The sequence below is a fragment of the Numida meleagris genome, chromosome Z, assembly GCF_002078875.1.
Source record: "Numida meleagris isolate 19003 breed g44 Domestic line chromosome Z, NumMel1.0, whole genome shotgun sequence".
Lineage (NCBI taxonomy): Eukaryota > Metazoa > Chordata > Aves > Galliformes > Numididae > Numida > Numida meleagris.
In genome coordinates this window covers 21303310-21331272 of record NC_034438.1, presented here as the reverse complement: position 1 = coordinate 21331272, position 27963 = coordinate 21303310, and the positions used below count along the sequence as shown (strand labels likewise).

Sequence of the window (27963 nt, the reverse complement as noted above, 5' to 3'; positions counted from 1 at the left end):
TTATTTCTTGTAAGGGGAGAAGCACCCATGAAACCACTCTCCTTCCCCAGAGATGCTGTCAGCTAGAGTATTTGTTATGTAGTCACTCTTTGTATGTCCAGTCAAAATCAGAGTGTATTACTGGTAAGTTGCAGAGTTGATGTTCTGAACAGAAAAGTCAGTGAAAGAGGGAAAGAGATGGTAGGAAAGGAGGGATGCAATTGTCTCACAGATATACAAGTTTTCCCAAGCTAGAGTCAGAATTTGAACCTCAGCCTCCTAGGCTTCAGCCTGATAATCCTAGAGAAAATCTTTCTTCTCCCCTTATTGTTTTAGAAGGAAAATAAAAAGCATTTCAAACATTTTTTTCTGCTTGCCTAGAAGATGACATCACTCCACCTGCAGTAACATTAGTTTAGCATTGAATTTTTTCCTTTTCTTTGCTCTTTATGATTTAATTGTCAGGAAGAAAAGGATTAAAGAATAACACTCCCACAGAGATGTTCAAACCAAGCATTCAAAATCATAGTTTGAAATATTAATGACTGATTCACTAGTCTGAAGCAAAAGACAAGGGAAGCTTCCAGGGGTTTTGTTCCATTACTAAATTCTATCATGATCATCACATTTAACACCTGAAATATGTAGGTATGCAATTAGTATGCTTATCCATTTCTTTTTAAGAATGTTGAATCAGAACAGCATTAGCCTTGAAAAATCTGTTCTGTATGTATCAGAGAACAAATGAAAGAGCAGGACACGGGGGAAGTCCAAACAGAATGGGAAAAGTCTTCCATTTAAGGCCTTTTCCTAAAAGAAAACTGACTGAGTGGTGAGGAAACACCAAAGAAACGTTAAATCTTACTTCCCTAAGTCCTGCTTTTCTTTACACATTCTTTACATTCACACGTACTCCCAAATCCTACACTACTCAGGACCACATTTCTGCAGCAACTGCTTACATGAAGAACATCTTGCAGAACTTAAGCTTTCACTACAGATCACAGGAAAAGGCTAAAACTTCAGCTGGCTTCCAGAAGTTTGCCTCTTAAAAGGGAATTATGGGACAGTGTACACTGACTGCCTCCTGCACTTGCTCTTCTCCCTGCTGTTAATTGCTTTGAGCAGTGGTATTGGACGAGATGATTTCCATATGTCCAGTCCAACATGAGCTATTTTGAGACTCAGGGAATTGTGGACTCCTGTCTGCATTAAATGGTTTGGGCCTTGGCAAAGTAAACTGCCTCAATGGCTCCAAGTACTTCTGGACAGTCAGTACGTATTATGGCCACTGAATTTTTTAAAATTTGTAATACAGACTTGGCCAGCTGTTGGCTTGGTTGAGAATCAAAGTCGCACAAAGTATGTTTCCATTATCTACTCTGAAGCGTACAGCAATTATGAAAATCATTTTTATATAAAAGCTTTACTGTATAGTCAAATAAGTTGAAGGCACTTTGTATCTTGCTAATTTATTCTGTAGATGGTAGACCTGCCCTATTAACTTTTACTGTGACAGCTTCAACTTTTGCATAAGGCTGTTGAGGGAGAACGCTTGAAGACTTACTTGAACAAAACTAGTGACATTTTCTGCTGCTAAGGAGTACAGTTAAGCCTGCATAATAAATCATTTGTAAACAAAGTCACAGGGAGAATGATTTTTTTTTTGTTTTGGTATTTTTCTTGAGTATTCTTAAAGGTGAGTAAGTGATGATGAGAGGAGTACCTGCTTATGCACCTCCTGTGTAAATACTGCAGCACCTGCAGGTGCATGGGATACAAACTAAAATCTGTGAAATTAGATGCTTAACTAAGAGGTCCAACTGTTAGTAACCTTCAAGCAGAGGAATCCCCTTCCTGGAAAAAAGTTACAACTACAGACACACAGAAGCATCAGACACCAGCAACCACTAACTATGGAAGAAAACAATGAAACTTCTTGGACTTTCTGTACTATATTCTTACTTAGGTTTACTTAAGAGAAGTCTATAGGGCTGAGGAGTGAGTGAGGGGTCTTTTAAATATCAGTGTCTTATTTAAACATCAATGTCTTGTTCCTGCAAAGCACCAGACGTTAATAAGACAGGCATACAACTCATAAAAACAGCCATTTTTCATACTTTTGTCATAATTTAGATTCAGTAAATGGGAAACTTTGCTATTCAAAAGGAATTTATGTTCCTCTGTGGTAGGTAGTAAGTAGACTTTATGAAGTAATTTCTAATCTAATGCTATAACTTCTAAAAGCTGTTTATGTTCCATTTTAATTATAAAGAAAACTATACAGATTTTGTCTTTTATCACTCAGTGCCTTATAAATGTAAAGAATTCAGCAGTTCTCCAATATACATCATGGATTTGCAAGTTTAAGCTAGCTAGAATTGCTAGGGTACTGGAATTACATTTGCTGTTTCAAGCTGCTCAGTCCTCACCTTCAAGTTTTCAAAATGATGACTTTGTTTATGAGTACCTGGAAAGCTATGAGTTGTTACAATGATACTTATGGGGAAAAAAGAAAGTGTATGATAAACCAGTAAAAAGCTTGGCTTTCATTCCGGTTCCTCTTCTCTGAAGGGAGAGAATCACAAAACTTTTTCAAAGAAATACATCATCACCTTCCATCACAATAGAACGAAAAGATCTCTTCATGAACCGTTCTGCTTCTATTTGGATAGCAGTGAACTATGCCCATGCCAGCTGTGTGAAAGGAAAGAACATCTCAGTTACACCAAGAAAAGCAGGTATTATACCTTCATGATTTGTATTACTACAGTGTCCTGCTGAAGCAATGGTAACATTTTCTTCAAAATTATTTTCAATATTTTAACTTCTGCTATACACTTATCCTTTTCACTGATTCAGTGTGCTGCAGTTTGGCTTCCTGGGATGAAATCTTTATTGAAGTCCATAGCAGAAGACCATCCATCTTTATGGAAACAGGACAGTAAATCATTTGCTGGACTTTGAAATACCAACATTCAAAAAAACTATATAGTGATACTTGTGTACCCTACTTCACCAGTTTCCTCTAATCTCTGATAGTTTTTGTAACTTCTTTATGGGTTTACAAAGAGCAGGCTGACACAGCAGCATACATTCAAGGCATTTTTTCTACATACAGTTAACATTTTGGGAAAACTTTTCAAATTTCAACCATTTTCTAAGGCCACTTACCTATTACACAGTACTAGAGGGGGCATGTGAAAAAAATAAATCACATGAACTATGCACTTCAGATGCCTACTCACAGATTCTCTAAAGCATCATCTCTGAGTTAAGTGATGATGCTTCAAGATCATCTGAAATCCTCACCTTCCCAGAGTAACTATGTTTCACAAGTGCTTCTCATTGCTGAAAGGCACTATCAGTAAAACCCAAATTATCGCTATGTCCTCCTTGGGAGATTTTCACAGGGAAAACTACGTATTTGCATTAAAAATTATAGAGCTAAACACAGTTGCTGAAATTGGAAGCCATTAAGAAGTTCTGGAAACTTCTACAGCTCACGATTAGAGGTACTCTTGACATTTTGATTTTGCCTTTCAGACTCACTCAGCATCTGTTTAGAAAAAGGATTTTCCTGATATCAGAAGAAGCATTCACAAAAGAATTGCATACACAAAAGAGGAACAACCCTGATTTGTTGATACTATAAGGATTTAGTAAATGTTTATTTCCAGGTTTTTTAAGTCTCATAGTGTTCAGTATTCTCAGCCAAGACTTCCATTTTTGGTAAAACACACCCAATTGACATATAATGTCCAAAGCTTTCCTGCTTCTCTTGTACTGATGGCATCTGTTCCCCATTTTAGGGAAGTGTTTGACACCATCTAACATAAATGCCCATCAGATCACAAAGCAATTGGTAATAAAATGGAATGTGCCTGCAACTCCTACAGAGTATGAGTTGAGATACAGAGAGGCACTCACAAAAACCCCTCAGTGGACAAGGGTAAGTATTCCCAGATGCCTCTTCAGAACACGAAGGGGTTTATTATCAGCTCAGTAGTACATACAGATACATGGCAGGATGTAAACAGGACATTATTGTAGCGCACAAAAATGGGAATAGCAAGAAAACACAGCACATGATTTGTTGGCAAATCTCACAATGGTCTCTTAGTTTCGTGCTGACAGATTCTGAACTGTTTGAAAGAGAAAAAATAGTTTTATGCTGAAAAAAAACAAGAACACTGTCATATGGCTCATTAACTTGCCAATAAGACACAACAATCAACCAAGGAAAAGCTGAAGATCCAGAGAGGGTATCAGAAATGAGGTACAATCCCAAGATCTGATTACACTTTAATTAAAGGACTATACTTATATTACTTTTTAAATTATTTATTAATTAACTTCATTAATTAAAGGACTATACTGTATTATTTTCTTTACTAGTATCGTTAGAGACCTGGTTGCTGTGATATTTTTCTTCAGAATGCCAGCAAAGATCAAAATTGAATAAGTGATAATTTTCCAATGTGTTGAATCCATTTTTAAAAAGGGGTTAGACCTGCATTACTGCTTATATATCCTGAAAGAACATAATTACTTGAAAAAGGGAGCATCATCTTTCAAGTATGAAATAAAATTTGCTAATATATGTAGAAATTCTTCACTGATGATGGAAACTGCTACTTTTAGTTAGAATAATGTTTTTTGATTAAGAAAACAGTTAATATAAGATTGTCTTATTGCTGCCACATATATTAAATATCATTTGCTTTTAGGTGCCCATAGAAAGCAATGCTGTCAACATCACTGTTTCAAATGCTACATCTTCATATATCATTCAGCTCAGATGTATAACCAAGGATAGTCTTCACTGTGTTTGCATTTGGAGTAGAGAGATTTTGGTTCCTCACAGTAAGTTAATTTCATGGGAATAAGCATGAGAGTAAAACCCTTTTCCAATTTTATAATGTATGAACATTGTCAAATACTGTTGAAAACATTAAGATCAACCTGATTTCTATGAGTGCATGTCTCTATCTTTTCCCATGTTTACCAGAGCTCATGAACAAGCCAAGAATATCATATAATGCAACTACAGAAATATCACCAGGCAGAAGAAGTGTTCTTCTTCAGTGGGAGGTAATTTTCTCTTTGAGTCTGTGTACGTTAGGCTGTAACCATACCATTAATTCATAACTTGACAGGGGAAAAATAGACTTTCTCATTGTATCAGGAACTACAATTTTACAGTAAAAATGTATTGAATATTGAACTTGTGCTTTAGGATTCACTGCATTTGTATGGTGGTAAATCAGGTTCTAGAAATTAGCAAGGAAAAACCACAATAATTTATGAACTATTTAAATTTACAGAAACATCTAGGCTCAAATCATTGATTAGAATAAAGATTCTTTCCAGTTAATGATAAACACTGTTGCATCTCAGGCTAACTATGAAATTAAGTTTCCTTGAAAAAGCTTTATAAGCCATATACAAGTGACATATCTTGTGTTAGACACGTTCCTAAGGAGCATTATTATTCTCAAGAGAGATAAAAACTTTTTACAAAAGCATTTTGTAAGACTACTGATTTAAAAATTCAAAAGGGCAAATTCATTATAGTGAGAGAAAAGGAGCTTACAAGAACAACATATAGCTGAATGTTCCCATAATGATATTTAAAATTCACTCTATAAATCATAGGCTTCCGCCTTTCTGTAGCAGGTATCATTATCAGCTGACTGACTATGTTTATCAGTCACTCTTACTAGCTGAAGTTCTCTTGATAAGAAAAGGATAGTTTGCAGTTTGGAATTCTTGTTTAAAGGTCCCACAGGGAATTTTGGTGAGCAAGGTCTTACAGTTGTTTTTTGGTTGGAAGCTAACTCCATCCAGATGCTGAGAGAACAAACACCTACAAACTCTCAGAAACTTACCAAAGGGAAGCAGAAAAGACAGAGTTTTTAAATATCAAAAAAATATGGGAAGTTGTGTAACTACTGCTTGCTGTTTTCATTAAGGGAACAAAAAGACGGCAGAGAAAGCAGACACCTCCTCTTCTGGTTAGGATGAGAACTCCCTTCTTTTCCTTTATCTCATGAGAAGGAAAAGCTGCAAAGCAAATGATTCACTTTTGATAAAGTAGATGATTGTACATGCCAACTCCAATGTTAAGAGAAGACAATAGCCTCCACTGATTAGCTTTAATTTAAAAATATCAACATTAAATACAGGATCAAGGCTAGGACCTTCTTTCAGGATAACTCTTGCACTAACTTGAATACTAAATAAGGTTCAAGTACACCATCAAAGGGGTAGAGGGAAGGAATACACTCAATAATTAACATGTTAAAGTGAAAGGGAAAAAAGAGGGGGGCTCACCTGCCATACTTTTTTGAGCCAGTTTCAAACGAACATAAAGAAAAAACAGTTTTAAAATGTCAGAGACTAGCCATAGTTCCTATGATTATTTTTATGTTCAATGTGTAAGCTTTACAGAGTTTGAACCAAAGGGCACAGAAAAGATGGCTTCAGCTCTAAACATCCAACTAGGGAGTACATACTATTTTCTTAGAAATAACACGGGATCTCCTGCAGGGCTGCATAGGATAGGGCAGTGCTTGCCCTTCTCAGTCTCATTTTGCTAACTGAAGACAGCTAAGTTCTGCTGGTTTCTTTTCATGCGTCGTATATCCTAGGAATAATTTCTCCTGTGTACAATCCTTTTCCATTTTCAAAGCCTGATTAGAGGATGCTATTCTCCCAGCAGCTTCATCAGATCTTCAAATAGTGGGATCAATTCTTTCTTCTGTGTCTCAGGAAAAACTTCTGTTGTTTCCATTTTAAGAGCTTCCAGCATTAGCGGTATTCCCTCTCAATACATATGTTTTTGCCTTTTAAGTTTACTGGATGTCACCCTCTCTATGTTACTATGAAATTATCCAATTATTTCATTAAAAAACTCAGCCTCCTAGCTTTGAGTTAGCTTTACACTATTAATTTTGTGCCAAGATGACCAAGAAATAATAACCACATTTGGTGTCAAGTGTTGCAGAATTCTCAGACTTTGATGTATTTATTTCTATTTCTAACTAAACTGTAGTAACTTCCATTTCTGTGCACTAATTCTCTCATCCCTCAAGAAGATTAATACAGTATAATAATGACTGAACCACCACCTAAAAATTTCTATCAATGAATATACAACATGTTTCAAAGTTGTAGTATAATTACCAGCATTTATCCTCAAAGAGACCAGATGCTTGACAGAGTCTAGTAGATGAATATTCCCTGAGGCATAAATTGCAATTAAACACCTCTCATTAACTTTCAAGCTCCTATTTATGAGGGATATATGTTCCAGTGAAGTGTAGAGAACATTGCAGCTTCTTCAGTGCTGCTGTTACTAATTGGATACACATAACTAAGATTCCAATTAAACAAAACACTTAATCCTGTGTTTAAATTCTCTCATTTTAAGAATGCTTTTAATATGAAGAAAATGGTTTGCTTCACTGATTCCTGATAGTCTAATTGAAATAGCATGATATTATTCCCAACATTAAATATGATATTTTGTTTCTATAATTCCATTGCTCTTAATTTTCTACACAGGACATAATAACATCTATGGAGTAATAATCTTTTTCTTCTTCTAGGTAACGCAAAGTGAGAACACCATTGGATACTATATTGATGTTGAAAGAATACCCAATAGTTGCAGGGATTCATCACATCGCATCACTCTAAAGGACAGAAAAGTTCTTCTAAATCTCTCTTTGGCTTACCATAGGGTTAATATTGCTGCCTATAACAAAGTGGGACAATCTCCACAAACCCTATACATTGTCCCAGATTTCTCTGCAACAGGTATTTACCTTACCATTTATTGATTTGAGTGGTGAGTTTTATAAGCAAGACTACCTTCTAGACTACCTTTTGACAGCCCTTGGGATTGGTATTAGCATTCTTTTGAATATTCATTACACTGATATTTTTTCATAATAACAGTATTACACACTAGAGGGAAAGGATGCTATCCAGAGGGACGTGGACAGGCTTGAGAGGTGGGCCCATGCCAACCTCATGAATTTCAACAAGGCCACGTGCAAGGTCCTGCACCTGGGTTGGGGCAATCCCAAGCACAGATACAGGCTGGGTGGAGAATGGCTTGAGAGCAGCCCTGAGGAGAAAGATTTGGGGAACCTGGTGGATGAAAGATTCAACATGAGCCAGCAATGTGTGCCTGCAGCCCAGCAGGCCAATGGTATCCTGGGTTGCATCAAGAGAAGCGTGACCAGCAGGTCGAGGGAGGTGATTCTGCCCCTCTACTCTGCTCTTCTGAAACCCCACCTGGAGTACTGCATCCACTTCTGGGGCTCTCAACACAAGAAGGACATGGAGTTGTTGGAACGGGTCCAGAGGAGGGTCATGAAGATGATCAGAGGGCTGGAGCACCTCCCCTATGAGGACAGGCTGAGAGAGCTGGGGCTCTTCAGCCTGGATAGGAGAAGGCTCTGAGGGGACCTAATAGCAGCCTTCCAGTACCTGAAGGGGGCACACAGGAAAGCTGCGGAGGGATTTTTTTAGAAGGGCATGCAGCAACAGAATGAAGGGAAATGGTTTTAAACTGGAAAAGGGTAGATTAGACTAGATATTGAGAAGAAATTCCCTACTGTGAGGGTGGTGAGTCACTGGAACAGGCTGCCCGGAAATGTTGTGGATGCCCCCTCCCTGGAAGCATTCAAGGCCAGGCTGGATGGGGCTTTGAGCAACCTGGTCTAGAGAGAGGTGTCCCTGCCTATAGCAGGGGGGTTGGACTAGATGATTTTAAAGGTCCCTTCCAACTCAAACCGTTCTATGATTCTATCCTTCTATGATCGAGTGACCCGTCTGGTGGATGAGGGAAAGGCTGTTGATGTGGTCTACCTAGACTTCAGCAAAGCCTTTGACACTGTCTCCCACAGTATCCTCCTGGAGAAACTGGCAGCCCATGTCTTGGACAGGTACACCCTTTGCTGGGTAAGGAGCTGGCTGGAGGGCCGGACCCAGAGAGTGGTGGTGAATGGAGTTAAATCCAGCTGGCGACCGGTCATGAGTGGTGTTCCCCAGGGGTCAGTGCTGGGGCCTGTCCTCTTCAATATCTTTATTGATGACCTGGATGAGGGCATCGAGAGCACCCTCAGTAAGTTTGCAGACGACACCAAGCTGGCAGGAAGTGTCGATCTGCCTGGGGGTAGAGAGGCCCTACAGAGAGATCTGGACAGGCTGGATCTCTGGGCTGAAGCCAACGGGATGAGGTTCAACAAGACCAAGTGCCGGGTCCTGCACTTTGGCCGCAACAACCCCAGGCAATGCTACAGGCTTGGGGCAGAGTGGCTGGAAAGTTGTGTGGAGGAAACGGACCTGGGGGTATTGGTCAGTGCTCAGCTGAACATGAGCCAGTAGTGTGCCCAGGTGGCCAAGAAGGCCAATGGCATCCTGGCTTGTACCGGGAATAGTGTTGCCAGTAGGAGTAGGGAAGTCATTCTCCCTCTGTACTCAGCCCTAGTGAGGCCCCACCTCGAGTACTGTGTCCAGTTTTGGGCCCCTCACTGCAAGAAAGACATTGAGGCCCTGGAGCGTGTACAGAGGAGGGCAACAAAGCTGGTGAGGGGTCTGGAGCACAGGCCTTATGAGGAGTGGCTGAGGGAGCTGGGATTGTTCAGTCTGGAGAAGAGGAGGCTCAGGGGAGACCTCATCGCTCTCTGTAACTACCTGAAGGGAGGTTGTAGTGAGCTGGGGGTCAGTCTCTTCTCTCTTGTAACTAGTGACAGGATGAGGGGGAATGGCCTCAGGTTGCACCAGGGGAGATTTAGGCTGGACATAAGGAAATACTACTTTTCTGAAAGAGTGGTCAGGCGCTGGAATGGGCTGCCCAGGGAGGTGGTGGAGTCACTGTCCCTGGAGGTGCTCAAGAAATGTTTAGATATAGTGTTGAGAGACATGGTTTAGTGGGGTTATTGGTGGTAGGTGGATGGTTGGACTAGGTGATCTTGTAGGTCTTTTCCAACCTAGCTAATTCTATGAGTCTGTGATTCTATGATTATTTCTTAAAAAATGATTTTGGTAGAAATTAACCAACAGACCAAGCAATTTAATGTTTCTTGTACCACTTCTTGATTTCTCAAGTTAGAGAAATAGCAATATGTTAGATTTATCTATCAGAAAGGCTTATGATGTGTATTCAAAATTAAGTAGATTCCAGCAGTTTAAACAAAGTTCTCAGAATTATGTGCAAATAAAAGCTTTTGGAGTTAAGTAACTGGTAAGATACATGCTACTTTCCCTATTTTAGATTTATCCCCGCTGGTACATGGAAGAAGGAATAGGAAGGATGTATACATCCTATTCCAATGCAGATGTAAGCTTTTCGATGTCCAAAACTACAGGATTTTTAATTTTGACTATATAACAATGATTTTATTATAATATGAGCTAGTTCTATTTGTTATAGTCTTGAGCTACAGTAACTTCAATACAAGAATCTCTCTTTCCTAGAGATTGCTGTTTGTTCTTTTTTTTAAATCAAGCTACAGCATTCACAATTGTTGCAACAATGAAACAGTTGGAAACAATTACTTTTCTGTAATATTCTGACACACTTCTCTCATTCTGTTTTCCTTTCCCCACAAAGTCCTAATAGTTCATTTTTGCCACTTACACTTGATTGCTTTAGCTTTTTTCTAATATAATACCTGCTATCTCTTCAAGACATTCTTCATCTAAGAACCACATGTTTACTAAATATCAGCCTGTCTTTCATGGCTCTCTCCACACATCTGTTTTAGATTTCGTTTTGCTTAAAGGCAGGTTCATTACAGCTATGATGAATTACTGGGAAGATGATACTACATTAAGTTTGCTCCCAGGACAAATTCCTTCTCAGCACACACAACTGTTGTAAAAATGTACATACATTTTCTTTAATTCTACTCCATTATACTGGTTTTCAGATTAAATGAAATACAGAAATTTGTCTGTCATAAGATTCAGTTCCTACCTCATACGATGGGCTGTTTTTCTTCTACATAAGTTTCAGTCTGGTCTTCTCTAGTTTAATAATCTGTCTTAGAAAACAACATAATATTTACAGTGTTTTGCATTTTCTGAAAGGACATGAAACACAAAATTACACAGCTACAAACTGTAATTAGCCCTGTCTCCTCCCCCAGGTATGAGCTATCTCAGAGTTGTTCTGTTTATAGCAGTTAATAGCAGTTGACAGGATATTGTTTAGCGATGTTAGCCATTCCCTGCCTGACACATGGAATAGCCATTTCCCCTTTTCCAATTTTAAGAAATTAAAGGTCCTGAACAGCAATTAACACTGGAGATCCCAGAGACCACTGCAAAGTGCTGGTTGCTAAATTGCCTTTACTGACATAGAAGAGTAGACATTACGGTATATGGTCGTCCACATGATAACTACTTAATGAAGAATCTTCAAATGTATCAGAGAAAAAGAGAAAAGCAATGATAGTGGAAGGGACAAACTGCTTTCCTGTTCATTCATCTCTAATGGTATGTTTGTTTACAGATTTGCCTGGCCAAATCAATGTTAAACCTCAGGGAACTAATGCAGTTGTCACGTGGATTCCAGAATACAGTCCAAAATGTTTTGTGGTTGACTGGGGCACTGGTAAAGAGGATATGCACATGAAAATAGTGGCTACAGCTGCTGGAAATTTCACCTTAGGTAAAAACAACAGCCACATCTCCTCATGAAGGCACCATTTCACTTACTGGTTATTTTTGGCTGGGGAGGGAAGGATTTTCATTCTGTTTTTAAGAGCAAATCAAGGATTTTAAGAAACATCAAAACAAAGAAAAGGAAGAGCCTTCAGGAGGATTGTTCTAGTCATGGCTGGGCAAGAAATGCAGCTGAACTGCTGTTGCTGGCAAGAGGTCTCTCCTTCCCCAAATTGAAGCATACCTATATGCTACTTTCTGGCTAACACAGTGGCATGGGAACAAAAAAGTATTTCTTGCCCCTAATTTCAAATATAAACTGCTCTGTTGCAGACTTTCCCCTGGATTACTTTTTATCCCCACAGCTGTGCTTGTCAAAGCGCAAGTTCTCAACTGCTGTACTCCACCTACCAAGCTGGGTATGAAGAGCTCCCAGCGGAGATCATTTTACAGAACAGTCATTCAAAACCTCTACTAAAATCACACAAGTGACTCTTCTAGATACCATTCACAACTGTCTTTTATGTATACTAGAGAACATTTAACTTCAGGTTTTTGTAAATGGGTGCAATGTGTTCCACAGTCCTCCTGCAATATCTGCACTGTCACATTACATACAGTTGTTTTGCATGTTTTTAAATATGCCGGCTGGGGAGAAATATTGGTCCTTGAACTAAGATGTGGAAACTTATTTTTGTTCACTACGTTTTATACAGCAGTTCAAGATTACCAGAAGTGGATCTTAGGACACCACAGCATCTTTTAAAAACAAACCAGTGCTACATCTTGTTCTGCTTTTGAAATAGTTTTTGTAAAGTACTGAAAGGCTGTGAGAAAAGATTCAGATATTTTATGCTCAGTGTAAAGGATTGCAACTTTATACTACACTTTGAGGCTCAGGAAATAGGCCCTATATAGAAAAACTGTAAAGTTGTTGTCCCTCTTCCCCTTCTTTCTCATTCATAACTTTTCAGTAAACCCTGAAGTACGTCTATTTCTTTTCCAGACAATATTAATCCATATAAGTTGTACAAAGTCATGGTGCATGCATCTGATGTGTGTCAGTGTGAAAATGTCACAAGACATGAAAAGACTTTTGGAGTGACACACTTTTACTCAGTTGAAGGAGGTACTCCTCTCTTTTATATATTTATGTTCCTCATATTTCTTCTCATTTCCTATCTGCAGCAAAAAAAAAAGAAGTCCTGCATGTTTCTTTTCCAGGTGACTTAACATGATTCTACAGTTAGCGCTGCCTTTGGTCCTAGCAGTTATGCACTGCCTATGAATGACCTGAATGCTTTTCCTTACTGACAGGTCCATAGAAATGTTGTTATTACACGTGACATTGCAAAAATAACAGAAAGGGGGCACCTGAGTTACTACTCCTTGTAGCTCAAGCCTAAATGTGACTGAAGTCAGATTTTCCAACAGAAATTCAATGATGTCTTTATATAGTAAATTGAAATTAATACAGCTGTGACTGCTGGGGTAGAAGTGTTTGTAATGAGTTAGTCAGCGTTTACCTGCTTTGGCATTGCTTAATATCTGGGTGTTTTACTCTATGAGGTTCCTCTTTTGTCTTCCACCCTTTATCTTGTATCTATGACAGCTAGAATGAGGCAAAGATCTCTCTAGGTAGCAGCTAGGTTTCCGTCATGTATTTCTATAGCACTAATGTCAATGTAGATCTTATTTTCTGAATTTTAAGTTCCTAGGGTAGGTCCCTCTAATATAACAATCCTGAACATCACAAAGCATTCTGCATTTGTGAAGTGGACTGAAATATCTGCTGAAGACTGTATGGGCTTTCTTCAGGGATACAGAATCAACTACATAGATTCATCAAGGAAAAAGTTTCTGGGTAAGTCTCCATTGCTCAGAACAGAGCAGTAGTTCAGAGTTACTACAGAAAAAATTTCATATATAGCCATTAATTGCTTTCACAGCGCACTACTGAATCAGATTTCCCTGGGAACTGAGTGCTTCCAAAGATCAGCTTCTGGTTAGGTTTTACTGCTCTTGATGACTTCAAGAAAATTCTACATAGTCATAGGATCATCTCAGTTTAAATACTGATAAGAAAAAATCCCTTAAAATGTACAGTTTTAAGACAATGATAGAATTTCCCAGTAACACTGAAAGGAAGATTTATGTTGTCAGTATTTCTGAGGTCTTATGATTTCAGTCACAGTACTTCTGTGCTTCATTGCAACTCAGCTAGGTTTGGCTCTGAGCATTATTTTTTTTTAATTCTATTAGCTGTAAATTTAGTTCACACTTCTTACCTGTTTTGAAAGACACGGTTATTAATTTCATTTTTTAGAAACATTGTCTTTAATTGATAGCTTCATTTATTGTTTAACTGCAGAAGATTAACCTTCTACACATTGAAATAAAGCTCATAGCTATGCAGCTGTGAGCTCAAGCTACTTAAGTTTGGGGGGAAAAAACACTACCTTTATCTCTTTTGTTAAATGTACCACAAATAATAATGCATTAATTTTGCACATATAGACTTTTAAATACAATTAAAGACATGTTATGGAAGACAAATAGCAACTATGGCCTGACAAAGGAGAAAAACAAGGATTCTATAGGTCTGATTGGTATCTGCCTTCAGAATACCACAAAAAATAACAAAAGCTTCAAGTATTCAGCCCTGTGTGAATTCAGGGAGCTCTGCTCCACCACAGGTACCTATCTGAGAGTGGAAGAGGAGACATGAGGGAGGCCACAGGGCTGAAACTGAATTTTTTTACTCTCTCCTAATCATCAATACAACAGTAACACAACAACATGCCATCTTTTTCAGATGGGAATAATAATTTTACTGGAGAATCCTAGGGTACGTGTAGGCTACAGCACCATTTCTAAGATTTCAGATTCTCAGTAGCACACTTGAAAAATAATTTTTGCCACGTTAAAGGTATTCTACTGCACTGTTGATTGCATTATTCCAACTGGAGGAAAAGTCACTGCATTATCAGAAAAGATGGACCAAGATCAAAGTCGTGAAAAGCAGATGAAGTTGAATACAATGACATCTTTCAGTACTGAACCCAAAATAATAGTACTGATATTGACTGATGTGAATAACTACTCATTACTGTAGTGAGGGTAACACAAAGGTCTAGTCTTGCAAATATCATTCAGTCATTGCTTACAGGCAGTTCAGATGCTTTGCTCTTTCCATGGTGTGAAAACCTGTCCTTATTTCAACTATAACAACAGTTTTCATAAAACTGTAGTACAGCATGTCAGGTGTATATCCTATTAAACATAGCATACTGCATTTATCACCAAAATATCCTGGTATGTTAGGAACTCCTGCTTTTTTACATCTGAAATCCAAATGCATATAAGTATTCTGGAGAATCTTATACCCACCCAAAGAAAATCTGCATACTGTGACTTCCTTCAGGTGTGGATCAGGACAGAGGAATTTTGCCTTTTCCCTAGTCAGCTACACAGATACAGACTCAGGCAATAGAGTTCATCTAATCGCCCCATTCCCTAACCACTCTTGTGTTTTCAGCTGCTAGCATCAACTCTTCTACTACAAGTTACCATCTTACTGGACTTAAGGAAAAGACCATCTACCGTGTACAGATTTCAGGATTCACTAAAGCTGGAGAAGGATCACCGTCTTTTTCACAACCTTTCAGTACTCTAAAATATGGTACTGTGGAATCTGTATGCTACTGTGTTGCCCATCAGCAGTCTTGGCTTTATACTCCATTATACAAGGCATTATTCTACACCCTTTCACTTTTCCCTGCTTTTGAAGGAATAACAAAGTGCTCATGCACAGGATTTATTATTCACTTCTTCGTTTACTGATTACAAAGGCAAAATTGTTCATTTGCTACAGATGAACTGTGTATCATGAAACTTTGCTTGTATTTCTTTACCTAACATGCAGCGAAGACTTAGCTACGGTTCCTCATCTTTGTAACATTTTTGTGATCTTTTTAGGCTAGTTATATTAGCTGATCCTTATTTATTGCAGACTTTTACCACAGGTTTCAGCAGTTTAAATACTCTGCCTATCACTTATGAAGTTCAGTAGTCTTTGTTCTTGGCAAAATGTTTATCACATAAAGCTGGTTTCCAGTTAGATACCTCAGCCAACACTTTTTTTTTTTTTTTCCCAAAAAGGAAGTCACTCTTTCTACTGTGGCTGACAGTTGATCAAACCTTCTGCTTTCTGACAGCTAGAGTCCTTTTTATCTAACTGGCAAGAATTTGCTTGTTTCAGAGGTGCCTCAGTAGGCTAAGGTCAATACAATTATTTTTATGGAGTTCCGTATATTGTATTCACATGTCGTTAGCTACAATATGGACTCTCAAGTATTTTCAGCACATTATCAATTGGACAAAACAGGAATCCCAGAATATGTGTAAAGTTTGACTCACGTTTAAAGTATATCTGTAGTGGAGACAATAACGCCTCTCTCTACTTGGTAGCACAAATCTGATTCAGTCTTTCTGTTGCTTCCATCAGAAAAAGGAGAATTTGAAGGTTTAATGACTGGCCTTTGTTTCAGCATAATGTTTGCTCTGGTTTTTGCACCTATGACATGTATTCTGATGCTTAAGAGGTAAGACATGAATATTGACTAAAGCTATTCGCAGTAACTCCCTCTTACTTAACTCTGACTTCCATAGCACTGTGCATTTTTTTTTTTCATTAAAAGCAAATCAATTCAAAAGTACAAGGAAAAAAGCTCAGGCCATATGTTTTCACAGTGAGAGAATTTACAAACCAGTAACAAGCTTATTTAAATGCTCTGTCAAAAATCTAAAATCTTTTGCTTTTGATAGAGTTAACTGATTACTTTCAGTCTCAAATACCCTTGGTAAGAGGAAGGATCATTTATCCCAGTAGAAAATGGGGTATATATAAGAAAACAATGGTGTATTTTGTTATTTTATTCTTTCATTCCCAACTGATGGTCATGTCTTTTCTATGGAAATACAGGAGGAAATTCCACCAGTATACATACAAATGCTGCACTCAAAGCATTTTCCTCTGAGCACATTTAGATGCTACTGTACAAATTACACAATTAATGAAAATAATGAGAAGAAACGGATGAGTAGGAAGAAGAGAGAATAACAAGGGTGCCTGCAAGATATGGATGAGGGAAGTGGTCTTCCCCTCAAATTAAACTGAGGTGCAGTACTAGGGCCATATACTAACACTGAAAGAAAATGGCTTGCATAGTAATCAATTCTGATACTCATTTTCTCAAAAACTTAGTAGCACATGACCATTATGATCACTATTATGATGTCCTAGGATGCCACCTACCCTTCTTCTCCCTTTAAAAAGCACCAGCTTCAGATGCTGAACATGAAGCCATTAAAAAGGGACTAACCTGTCACAAAAACACTGTCTCTACAGGGTCAGTGAGGAGATCAGATAACTCTACAGCCTCAGGCTTTACCTAAACAGAGATAAAGTACCTGACATCTAATAAAGTTTAGATTTGACTTTAAGACCACTGCAGTGAAGTCGGTGCTGAGGCAAGGCGATGGCCTAGATAACCTCATGCTGTTTCTCACAACTGTGCTGGCTTTTTTCATGTGGATATGAGTCATTGCCCAGAGGTCCCACAGTGCAGCTCTGACAGCAGCTGCTGGCAGGGAGAAGCTCAGATGGAAAACGCTGACAGATGTTCTCCAGTGTCCTGGGGTGGCAGGAGTGATGGTGTGCCGCCATCAAGGGCTGTTCTCTTGGAAAGGAAGAAGGAGGAAAAAGACTCTTGCCTCAGCCTGATCAGTAGTGAGGGAGACAGTGGGGCCTTGGCCCAGCCCTACTGGGGCTGCCCAGTGTCACTGCTTTCTAGAGACACTTCTTCACAAGCATCCCTTGCTCTGTGTCATTCACAGGGGATGACAGGCAGCTTCTTCTCAGAAGCAGTGCAGGGAGCAGCCCCCAAGTCCTGCACGTACCTGTGGTGGTGATAGCCAGGGCATATTGGACAGCTCAGAGACCAGCTGTCAGTTTTGTGCTTTTGAGCCCCAGGACCAAGAAAGGAGCTGGAAAGAAAGGGCTGTGATGAGAGGGCTGAAGACAAACTGCCAGCTGAAACTGATTAGAATGGCACCATTCTGAACCCTGCTCTACTCCCCTCTGGGAGGATAAAGCTTTGAAACAAACATAGTGGATTTTGATTTTGCAGCATTTTAGAGTAAATTATCACTTACTCTACAGCTATGGCAGAAACAACCTAGTGAAGGTACGTTTAGGTTTGTGTCAGATGAAATGGTGAGATACTATAATTCCTTCCAGAAAGGGCTGAACTCATACTGTGAGAAAAGAGTATTACCCATGTTGCTCTCCACATTCCAGACTGCAGATCCTAGGGAGAGCCTTCTCCAGATCAAAAGTGTGATTTTAATGAAGTTAAAAATATCCAAATGTGGCTTTATTTCTTTTTTTTTTTTCTTAAGGAAAACTAAGCTTCTATGTAGAAAGGAGAAAATACTCCCTTAAACAAAAGTCGTCCTACAAGTCCTCAAAGAATATAGAGATTTTTGTGGAAATATGTGATGATAAAACCACAGAAAGACACAGCATTACCAGCTCCTGTCACAATTAATTTGTCCTTAAACAAAGATACTAATTGAGCATATCAGAGTAGTCTAACAAGCTTGGCCTGCAGTTTTTAATTGTCATCATGCTTACCAGTCATTGTAGAACATCCTGATTTGATGGTCATGAAAATACCAACATACCAGGTACAGCAGTTAATTTAAATGTGCAGGAAGTGCCAGTTATTTAACCTGTCAATAAACTTTGAATATTTGTTTACAGGTTGAAAATATCATGCTGGTCCAGTGTACCAAATCCAAGAAAGAGCAGTGCAATACAAGATATGGCAAGTATAATTCCAACAGTGTGAAAAAATGTACTAGGAAAATCTTTCCTACTTATTAATCACTAACACGTACTATTATTGTTTTCACACTTCATCCTAACACAAGTCTCATTTCAACAGTTGGGAAGCTAGGGTAATATTAGAAATATGCAACGGGGAAGGTTGTTGTTTAGGCAGAGACTGTACAGATCTTTTAGCTTAAGAAAGGTTCTCAGACTCCTTTTGAAAACACGTTAAAGCACATTTAAATGAATTGTTGTTAAAAGAACAAGAAAATGTTGAACAGGTAAAGTTGTCAAGAGGGAGAAGTTCAGTTATACCCAGTCACTTTTCAACAGCTGGGTCAGATTATTGAGTACAAGTTACTCAAAATACAAAGTGACACATTGTGGCCTAATTCCACAAAAGCAGAATTCACAAGAGGTAACGTATATGGTGTTTTCTGAAACCCAGTCTTCACCTCTCAGTCTCTACGTGATTCTACAGAAATTTTGGGGCTTTGGCTTGTCAGCTGGTAGCTGTCTGAGGCGGCATATACTAGTCAAGAGGCAACACAGTTCAGCAGCACATTCAAACCTTGCCCTCCTACCCACAAAATTCCCGTATGTTTTGGTAAAGCTATTTGAATTTCAGGACTAACAAAGCACCTGGAAAATAGCTGGAAAATGTGCTCCTGCTCCACTTTTGCTGATATATGATAACTTAAAGTCCTTCCTCTAGTACACTTCAGTTTATCTCCCAAGTCTCTGACTGCTAACCATTATGTTTTTGGAACAGGAATTTTTACTGCTTCCTTTTAAAATCATTTTGATTTTCCTGGCAGACCTGAACTTAGTTTGGCACTTGTAGATCTAGGCCAACATTGTGAGCCATAGCAAAGTAGACTTGTGTCTATTTAGCACAAGGAAAAGTTAGCCGAAATAAGTGATCAGGTGAAATACGTATTTCTCAATGTATCCTGATGGGTAGAGATACAAATATGACACTTCCTTGTTTCTAATCATTAAGTCGATGAGAGGAAGCACATGTCATTGTCAAGTTAAACTGAAGCTAGGGTTTGGAGAGCTTAAAGTTACATACACAGGAAAAGTCAAGTGCACAATTAAAGATCAGGCCAGAAGCTGGAAGGCATCTACAGCCCAGCACTGTCCAAATCTAAGACAACAGAATGAAACAATTAGCAATGACATTAATGAAGACACTGACCAGCTGCTGATAATCAAGTGGTTAGATGAAGACAAGTATTTCCTTCTTCCTTTGTATAACAAAAATGTCTGAAATCTGGTCTTTTTTGCTTTTCCTATTTAATAGTATACAAGGAGTTTGCTTTCTAATAGGAGCTGCAGTCTCTCTCCTACACATTAGTAGACTACAGATATGATAAGGGCATAGTTTTCTGCTGTGGCTGATGAGGAGTAGATAATATGGGGCTTCAGTCATCATAATTTAAGGATGTGAGCATAAGACAGCTGGAGTCAAGAAGAGTAATGTATGTGTGCAAAGGCTGGCACAGACCATGCTTTGGTGTTGTAACTACTCAGGATATGATAGGTAGGAACAGGTCCTTGTCATGCTTTGTGAGATCACACTGGTCCCAGGAGTTGGAAAGATTACAGCTGATGCATATTGTTCATACATCAAAAAAAATTAGAAGCTCGTATGGAACTTATTTTAGATTAGTTAGTATAGAGTTAGGGCACTTGATCATAATAAATGGAATCATGGAAGTACATATCAGAGGTTACCTCCTAGTTTTGTTTCAGTAAATTGACAATTTCACTTTGCCAAGGTATTATACCAATGCTACAATTTCTTCTTGTCTTTCCTTGCAGAGTAATTGGAAACCCATTTCAAAATCGCTGCTTCAAACCTTGCCAGACAATTATACCACCAGTCTTTATGTCATAGAGCATGAGGCAAAGGCTTCTTTGAAGCCAGACCACTTCACAGATGGTGTAGAAGACAGCAAGCACATCAGTGAGTCAGAAGAACCTAGCAAGAACACAGGCATAAATGTAACACAGAAAGAAATCCCTGAAAAAAGGGCTACAAGTGAAAAAGATGGAATAATTTCCATTACAGTACCACTCTTGAGCGACTACACCAGCATGGAGTGCAGCCAGAAAGCTCTGATGAGTCTGACAGTGAAGCTGCCTGCAAGAGCTGCTCATCCTCACCTGGAAATGGAACTAAGTAGTAAGCCAACACAAACTAAGCATCAAGTTCTGTTTGCTCCCCAGGACTACCTCAAACAAAGCCAGGTAGTATTTTTGCCATCTGGACCAACTTTGATGGGAAAAGTCAATTTGAACTGAGGAATCTTAAAAAATTCAACTTTCAAAATCTCTGATGTGTGAATGGAGGCATTAGGACTATATATGACAGTGAGTTTGTGACAAGGGCTGTCCTCTAGTTCAGTGAAATAGATCTACTACATAATCAGATTAGATATTTCACCATAGTCATTCTGTTGGAACTCCTCATCTTCACACAGGCAAATTTTTCAGAGAACTGTATTAAAACATTTCAGTAAGGTACATCTCCTTGTTCATTCCTCAGAACAATGGCACTCAAGAAGCCATTTCTAGTCTTCTGGTCTAAAAACAACATTATTCTAGTCATCAGAAGAGCTTGCTAGTTAGTGTGACCAGTATAAGATCTGATTTTCAGGTGTGAAAAGAATGTTTTTTAGTAAAAATTGTACAAAAACCACCTACCATGACAAAGAGGCTCTCCAGTTAGTTGGCCAAAACTGGCTGAACAAAATAGTGAGAAGTCCTGAATATAGGAATGGAAGATGATGTTTATCCACCTATGGAAAGCACTTAAACTTAGATGAATAGTCCTGTTATAGGAAAGATGGTAACAAATATTATTATTACTGAAGTTTTACTTGCATTAAGTCTATTTTTTCTCATGTTCGTCTATACACACATAGAAATCCATTCACGTACTTTTGTGAGATGTAGTTGCAGATATTATTTCATCCTGTATGCAATAACAAAATCTGTGGAGAAGATGCCATTGAAATACATCAGCTAAAAGGTTCTCCTCTGTATGATCTCTACGTGACTACATCAAGTACTTTCACAATGCACTGTGTCTGAACTGGTTTTCCACCTTACAGTGGCTTCTCCCTCTCAAAAACTCCATAGGCATTAATGGTTTGCAGTTATTGTAGAAGTTTCTTACTGTCTTCTCTATTCTGTGGAGCATTTTATTAAGATTATTTCGTGAAGAAAGAAGCTGACAAACTTCTAAGCATTGGACGTTCCCTAGACTGACACCTCTGACTACAAGTGAAAAGAAATAAGTCTTTTATGTGGAGAATATTTGAAGAGTATACTTGCCAAACAGTCTCACCAAGTCAAAAAGGGACATGGACTAGAAGGCACTGAGTGTTGAGGTCTTCAGATTATGGATAATTGTCTAAAAATATGAGTACGTATAAAAATGTAAAAAAACTGCAGAACACCGCCTCTAGTAACATATGCGCAAGACATTTCATTTTACTTGGAATACTGCTGTTCAAGTGGTTTCAGTTAGTCATACTCTTAACTTCCAAGTGATTTCAGATACACTCTTAACTTCAGTATTGTCAGGGTGCGTTACATTAAGAGTGTAATTGCAAATACAGGGGCTCAAGACCATGAATGCTGAAGCATTTTGAATATATATTGAGTTTTTTTAGGCAGCATATAGTAATTCCTCCATATGACCAGCGCTAACATTAGTGAGAGTTTAGATATTATAAAAGCTTAGACACTTGACTGTAGGCCTGGAGGCACATCGGCACAGTGATTCATAGCATGGTGATAACATTGTGCAGGGTTACGGGGAACTAGTATTTCTTATTTACAGGGAAATGAATGTAATATCTAGTCTCTAATATGACCTGTGTATTGAGCAGTAGTGGAAGATTTTTTAAAAATCCAGCATCACAGTATAGGACAATAACAAAAAAGAAGAAAAAATGGTGAATGCTGGAGGTAAGTGAATTCTCCCAGTGCTGATGTAAAAAATGGTAATATCTGGCTATGTGTCACATTTGATATGGGTAAGATATGCATAGAGCCTAGATAAGGCCTCTGGCTAAATAACTGCTTAGCTGCCAGTTGAGCAATGCATGATGCCAAAGAAAGAGTTAGACAAAGGTGCAAAAGATGTTTCGTGACAAAACTGCTTTCATACTTAACATTTGCTAAGTTCTTCTCAGTTCTCACATTTCTCAGTTTTTCTCACATTTTTAAAGTGTCTCAAAAGCTAGGTAACATAAAAAAAGAGATTTGTGGATGCCAAGTCATGGCACATTACTGAGTCAGCTGTGATACCAAAAAGACTATAGTTACAGTAGTGAGTCAATTAGCACCAGAAAACAGCAAAGTCAGTATACATCTGTTTTTTCTGGTAACAATACTAAATCAATTTTTTCTTGCACACTTTAATGTAATATGAACACAGAGATACATTTTTCCACATTTTTTTTTACACTTCAGGTGAGATCACAGTGTAGTAACTAGACAACACTCAAAAATATGACAGTTTTTTTCAGATATGCAAAACACAGCTACTCCGCTTGGAACAGCAGATTGCAGCGACCACAATATTCCATAGCTTTTTTCCCCTCCGTATTAGCTGTCAAATAGAATAATAAGAACCACAGAATGTCTACAAATCTGCTAAAAACCAAAGCATTGTGGCTACTCAACAACTTTAAAAGCCACCTTACAGCACAATGGCATTTGCACTTGAACAGAGTCCTCTGAAGACAGAGTACAGGAGAAGCCCATCAACTTGAATCAACTCCAGCTACTCCTACAAAAATTGTAAAGTAATAAATCATTTAATTAAAGCCTTCGAATTACTAGATACTTGCCTCAGAGCTTCTGGATCTATGTTGTAGGCTCTTGGTTTACTTATTTTCCTCTTGCTCAATGATTTTTTTTCCTTGAAGAACCGTGTTTGCACTGCTTGAATTATGTTAACTGTGTTTTGGTTACTGTATTGGTGAGCTCTGTAAGAAAGTAGGTAATAAAATTCTGGACTGTTTGCATCAGTCTCTTCTGAACATGGCTCGCCACTAAGACAAATTACACATTTGCTATCAGGAGAATGATCTTATCCCTGTATCTATTTTATTTCTACAGCAGAAGAACCAGTTAGACTGATAAAACTGAAAAAAACCTGCCGTCCTAGAAATTGTCACTCATATCACCCATCCTGTCCTAGTTTCAGCTGAGACAGCATGAATAGCACAAAGATGTTTGGGTTGTTGCTGAGAAGACTCACTGCCATGATGGCATGGGGCGGGGGGTGGGGCAGAGCTAGCAAAGGTCCCTGAGTTAGACAGTGTTATTCCAAACCATGTGACATCATGCAGAAAGCCATAATGCTGAAGGGAGGTGGCCAGGGGTGGTCGCTGCTTGGGGGTTGGCTGGGCATTAGTCAGTGGGTGGCGAGACGTTGCACAGATGTTGCATAGGCTGTCTGTTGGTGGGCAACTGTATTGTGAGTTGGGCACTGGTTAGCGAGTGGTGAGTGACAGCATTGTGGAGGTGTATATACATCATAGTGTCAAATGTAAAATCATTAAGATTGGAAAAGACCTGTAAGATCAACTACTTCAACCATCCACCTACCGCCAATACTGCCCATTAAACCACGTCCCCAAATACATATATATATATATAATACAGTTATAATCACATTTTTGTTTGCATTTTCCTTTTCTGTCTCAGTAAATAGTTTTTATCTCAACTCACGAGTTCTGTTTTGCTTACGATTCTCTCCCTCACGCTACTGCGCAGGAGTGAGCAAACACCTGGGTAGTGCTGAGCTGCTGCTGGGTTAAACCATGACAGTTCTCAGAGAAGGGCAGAAACTTTACAGGAGGAAACTAACTAAGGAAGTAATCTGTATTTGTTGAAGTAGTAGATGCAGGTATGACAAAAAAAAAAAAAAAAAAAGAATCTTAAGGAAGCATAGGCACAGTAATAGCCAGTACAGGAGAGGGAAGTTGTGACAGAACAGGTTCAGGTATTTACTGGACATACTGAAGTCTCGACAGGCTGGAGAATAAACGACACACTACTTACTTACCTGAAAAACTGCAGGCTGAAACCCATTTTCAGTAGATGGTTAGAATGGAAACAGATTGCAGAATCACAAAGCTCTTGTGTTCTACTTGGTCTTTAATAAAGAGTAACTGCCAATGTTAAATTTCGCTCAAAGCGATTCAAGTCGAGGTACACAGCAAAGAACAACATTCACCTTTTCTTGTTAAGTGGCCATTAAATTCTTGCATTCGTTTAAAATAAATGGTTGCTGGAAGATTGCTAGTGATTCATACCAGGTGTCTGCTATGACACCTGCAGCTATTTGTTTGGCCAGCCACCACACTAAAAGACTAAAATAGCTAGCCTGATGTGGTCATAAATTGAAGAGTGATTTTGACCTTGGAGGCGTAGGATGCTTTGAAAAAGATTGGGTATTTTCATGTTTCATGACTCTGAAAACTTCAGAAGAAATCCAAGATTATATCACTGAGTAATCACCAAAAACAGAGGATGTGCCACACTCTGGTAACTTCCCATTCTTTGGGACAAGACTTCCAAAAATAAATTTCACAGACAAGTGCAAGAGGAAGCAGGCCACTAGGATTCTGAAAGGCTGATTTGTGATAATGCAGCTGTGCTATGAGTAGTGCCTATAAGTATTCCCTGCCATCCAAGCTTCATAGTCTGTTTCTTCAGTAGAGTTTGGGGCCAAATCAGTTAATGCTCTTCTCAAAAAATTCCAGTCACCATCTGGAAATCAGCAGAAGAAAGGCTGTTTCCACCTGGCAATTTGAACGCAGGCACCCCTTTTGGAGGGCAAGAGGATTAAGTAATGGACACAGGCAGTTCTATGCCATCTACCACATCACTGGCACATGTAAGTTGCTTGAAAAAAGTAGTCCCTACACACTAGAATTAAGTTTGTATTGTAGCAGGAACACGTGAGAGCCACGAAGGCCTGATGAAGAACTATTTTTCCATTAGGTGTGTAAACACCAGTTCTATTCACTGGAAAATGATTAGATGAAAATAGACAGATATAACTTTGGACCGGACTTGGTCATCTCAAATAAACAGTAAACCATGTCAGGCCTCAAGCAGCAAGAGACATACAACAACTGCTCGATGTGCCAGCCAATTAAAGAGATCTCAGAATATCCTTTCTACCGTGGAATAGCTCAGCACCTCTGTGTCCAAACTGACTTGTAAGTTACCAGGAGATGCAGGACACTGGAGCTTACTGAGAAGAAACTGAGATCCTGTAAATAGAATTACTGCAGTCAGTCTAGGACAATGCAGACCATTAAGGACTTCCATTTCAACTACCACAAAGTAGTTATTTTGTTTTAAATAAACATCTAGAGAGATGACTATTTTAATTTAGACTAACTTGAATAATTCCTTTATTTACTTGATCGCACTTTCTCTCTCAGCAGTGAATTGCCTTCAGTTTTTAATTGAAAATTGTAAATTCAAAGTTAATGCCAGCATTTATCAACTTATTGTCCCACAAAACTTCAGATTCTGGTCTGACCACTAAACCAGCTTTTTAGTTTGCTGAATTGTGAGAACTTTTAAGTTAGAAATATAGGACCATCATTTCTTAAGAAGGTTAATGCCATATAAGCATCCCTGTTCTGGTGCAACATTTATAAGTAACCCAATACTATGGAAAAAGGAGAAGTCTAAATCTGATCAAATAAATTCAGTAAATAAATGTGTATTAAAATAAAATGTATATGTTTTTACTATAGTTTGATGGATCATCCACTTCATGAAAGACAATTTTGCTGTGTTACAAAACATGTGACATCACGCAAGCCAGACATCTTTTGCATAGTTAATTAAGGAAGATACACAACGTGGGTGAGCAAAGAAAAAAAAGCTGCAAGTAAGTAGAATAAAAAGCAGCAAAACAGACATAAAACACTGAGAGTACACAGCCTGTATTAGAAGTGGAAGATGAAAATTTAAAGAACTTTAAAGCTTTTCTTTTTATGAACCTTCACCTTGTAAGACAGCAGGATGGCAGAAGTGAGACTTAGTCTCTGCAAAACTGATGTTGCAACTAACAATACCAGTGAGTCCTTTCCTCCTATTCTATCAATAATTCAGCAACTTTCCTACTGTTGATGTAATCCTAATTTCCTCTCTTAAGATCAGCATTTCTGAAACAGCAGACAGTCAAGAAAGTTTTTTTTATTCTGTCGCCCATGAGTCACGCTGCCATGACATTTAAGTTAATGTTGAACAATGAGATAAGCTGCACCAGTATGCCCGTATCTGTCCTACAGGGAAGGCACCAGATTGCAGATAGCCAGCAGGGCTTCCAAAAGGAACATGGCCTGTTACACATTCTATACAACTATAGAGATAATATAATATTATTAACTAGAGAGATATTATTAACAGAAGAGTTAACAGTAAGGTAAACAATACAGATCTATAACAAGGAATAGCCTGTTAAATTCTATCTTGAAAGGTAGGCTTGTAACTTTTGAGTGTTATATTCAAGCCGACTGCTAACCCCTTCCAGAGAGTACCTGTGTCTGCAGTTTTTGAAAGCTACTTTAACACGCCTACAATGGACAAATGGAAACTAGGGGAATGCTCTTACTGGAAGGCTCAAGCCTGGACTCAAACAGGTATAGGATTACTTCTTTAAAGACGAGTATCTGGACCTGATCTTGACTTCAAATGATGTCTCCGGGAAACACTTAGCCTCTCGAAAAAACAGCTCAGAAGATCAGAGACCTCTGCATTTGCAAGTCTAACATTAGCCCTTTCTATAAGCCTGCTCTGCAGGAACGTAGCAATGGATTAGAGAAGTGAATCGGAGTTACCTGCACTAAGAGTAGCTGAAGTTGGTGAGGTATGAACAGGTGTGACATGAAACATACGTATGCATAAAGTATGTCAATAGGCTCTAGGTTCTGCTGCAGCTGTGTTAAGGAAGAAGTAACTACCAATGTCCATAAAACATACCTAGATACTCACCTAGGTACGTACAAACCCTCTCGTAACTTCTCAACACCGCACGGCTTAGTACCTCGCGGCTAAACAGCAACACCGCAACGAAGACCTAATTTGTACCTCCACTTAACGCTGGGTCACGCAAAGGTCCTGCCAGCATAAAGCAGGCACGCCCTGCGGCCCCGCCCCGCGCCGCGCCGTCATGGCGGCGGCTCTGCCCGCCAACCAGCCCCTTCCGGCCCCGCGCGCGCAGCCGTCCCTCGGCCGTCCCTCAGCGCCGCAGCAGCGCGGGGCGCCATTGACGCAGGCGGGTGGACGTCGGCGCACGGCGCGCAGTGCGGCGCCGCCTCGAGGGGTGGCGGGTGTGTGCTGTGGTACGT

At 39.0% G+C, this 27963-nt stretch overlaps 1 protein-coding gene and 1 long non-coding RNA gene across 10 annotated transcripts in view; one reads left to right on the top strand and one right to left on the bottom strand.

The window, feature by feature from the left end:
• LOC110389721 overlaps window positions 1-27803 on the bottom strand; it is a 42308-nt gene extending 14505 nt beyond the window's left edge. For 2 of the 8 annotated variants that reach the window (XR_002433344.1, XR_002433345.1), the window contains exons 1-3: window positions 21272-21396; window positions 10976-11042; window positions 2412-6045 (exon numbers count right to left, since the gene is read on the bottom strand). This is a non-coding gene — a long non-coding RNA (uncharacterized LOC110389721). Of the gene's footprint in view, window positions 1-2411; window positions 6046-10975; window positions 11043-21271; window positions 21397-27607 lie in introns of those variants that run through there. The other 6 variants (XR_002433346.1, XR_002433348.1, XR_002433349.1 and 3 more) reach the window with 5 other exon arrangements.
• On the top strand, window positions 2609-21260 carry LOC110389720 (protein sidekick-2-like). Of its 2 annotated transcripts, XR_002433343.1 has the most exons (10): window positions 2609-2720; window positions 3792-3931; window positions 4710-4845; window positions 4991-5073; window positions 7593-7803; window positions 11513-11671; window positions 12671-12793; window positions 13376-13528; window positions 15203-16268; window positions 18491-21260. XR_002433343.1 is itself a non-coding variant. In XM_021380591.1 (9 exons), exons 1-9 carry the CDS (start codon window positions 2627-2629, stop codon window positions 15505-15507), a joined length of 1404 nt encoding a protein of 467 aa, XP_021236266.1. In that variant the 5' UTR covers window positions 2609-2626; the 3' UTR covers window positions 15508-21260. The 2 variants fall into 2 exon arrangements, 1 of the variants encoding a protein (XP_021236266.1); XM_021380591.1 differs by having other exon boundaries at window positions 15203-21260.

Coding starts and splice junctions, on each gene's coding strand:
- LOC110389720 (XM_021380591.1), top strand. CDS start 2,627: ATGAACCGTTCTGCTTCTATTTGGATAGCAGTGAACTATGCCCATGCC. Junction 11,672..12,670: donor TGCTGGAAATTTCACCTTAG/GTAAAAACAACA, acceptor TTTCTTTTCCAG/ACAATATTAATCCATATAAG. Junction 13,529..15,202: donor ATCAAGGAAAAAGTTTCTGG/GTAAGTCTCCAT, acceptor TTGTGTTTTCAG/CTGCTAGCATCAACTCTTCT.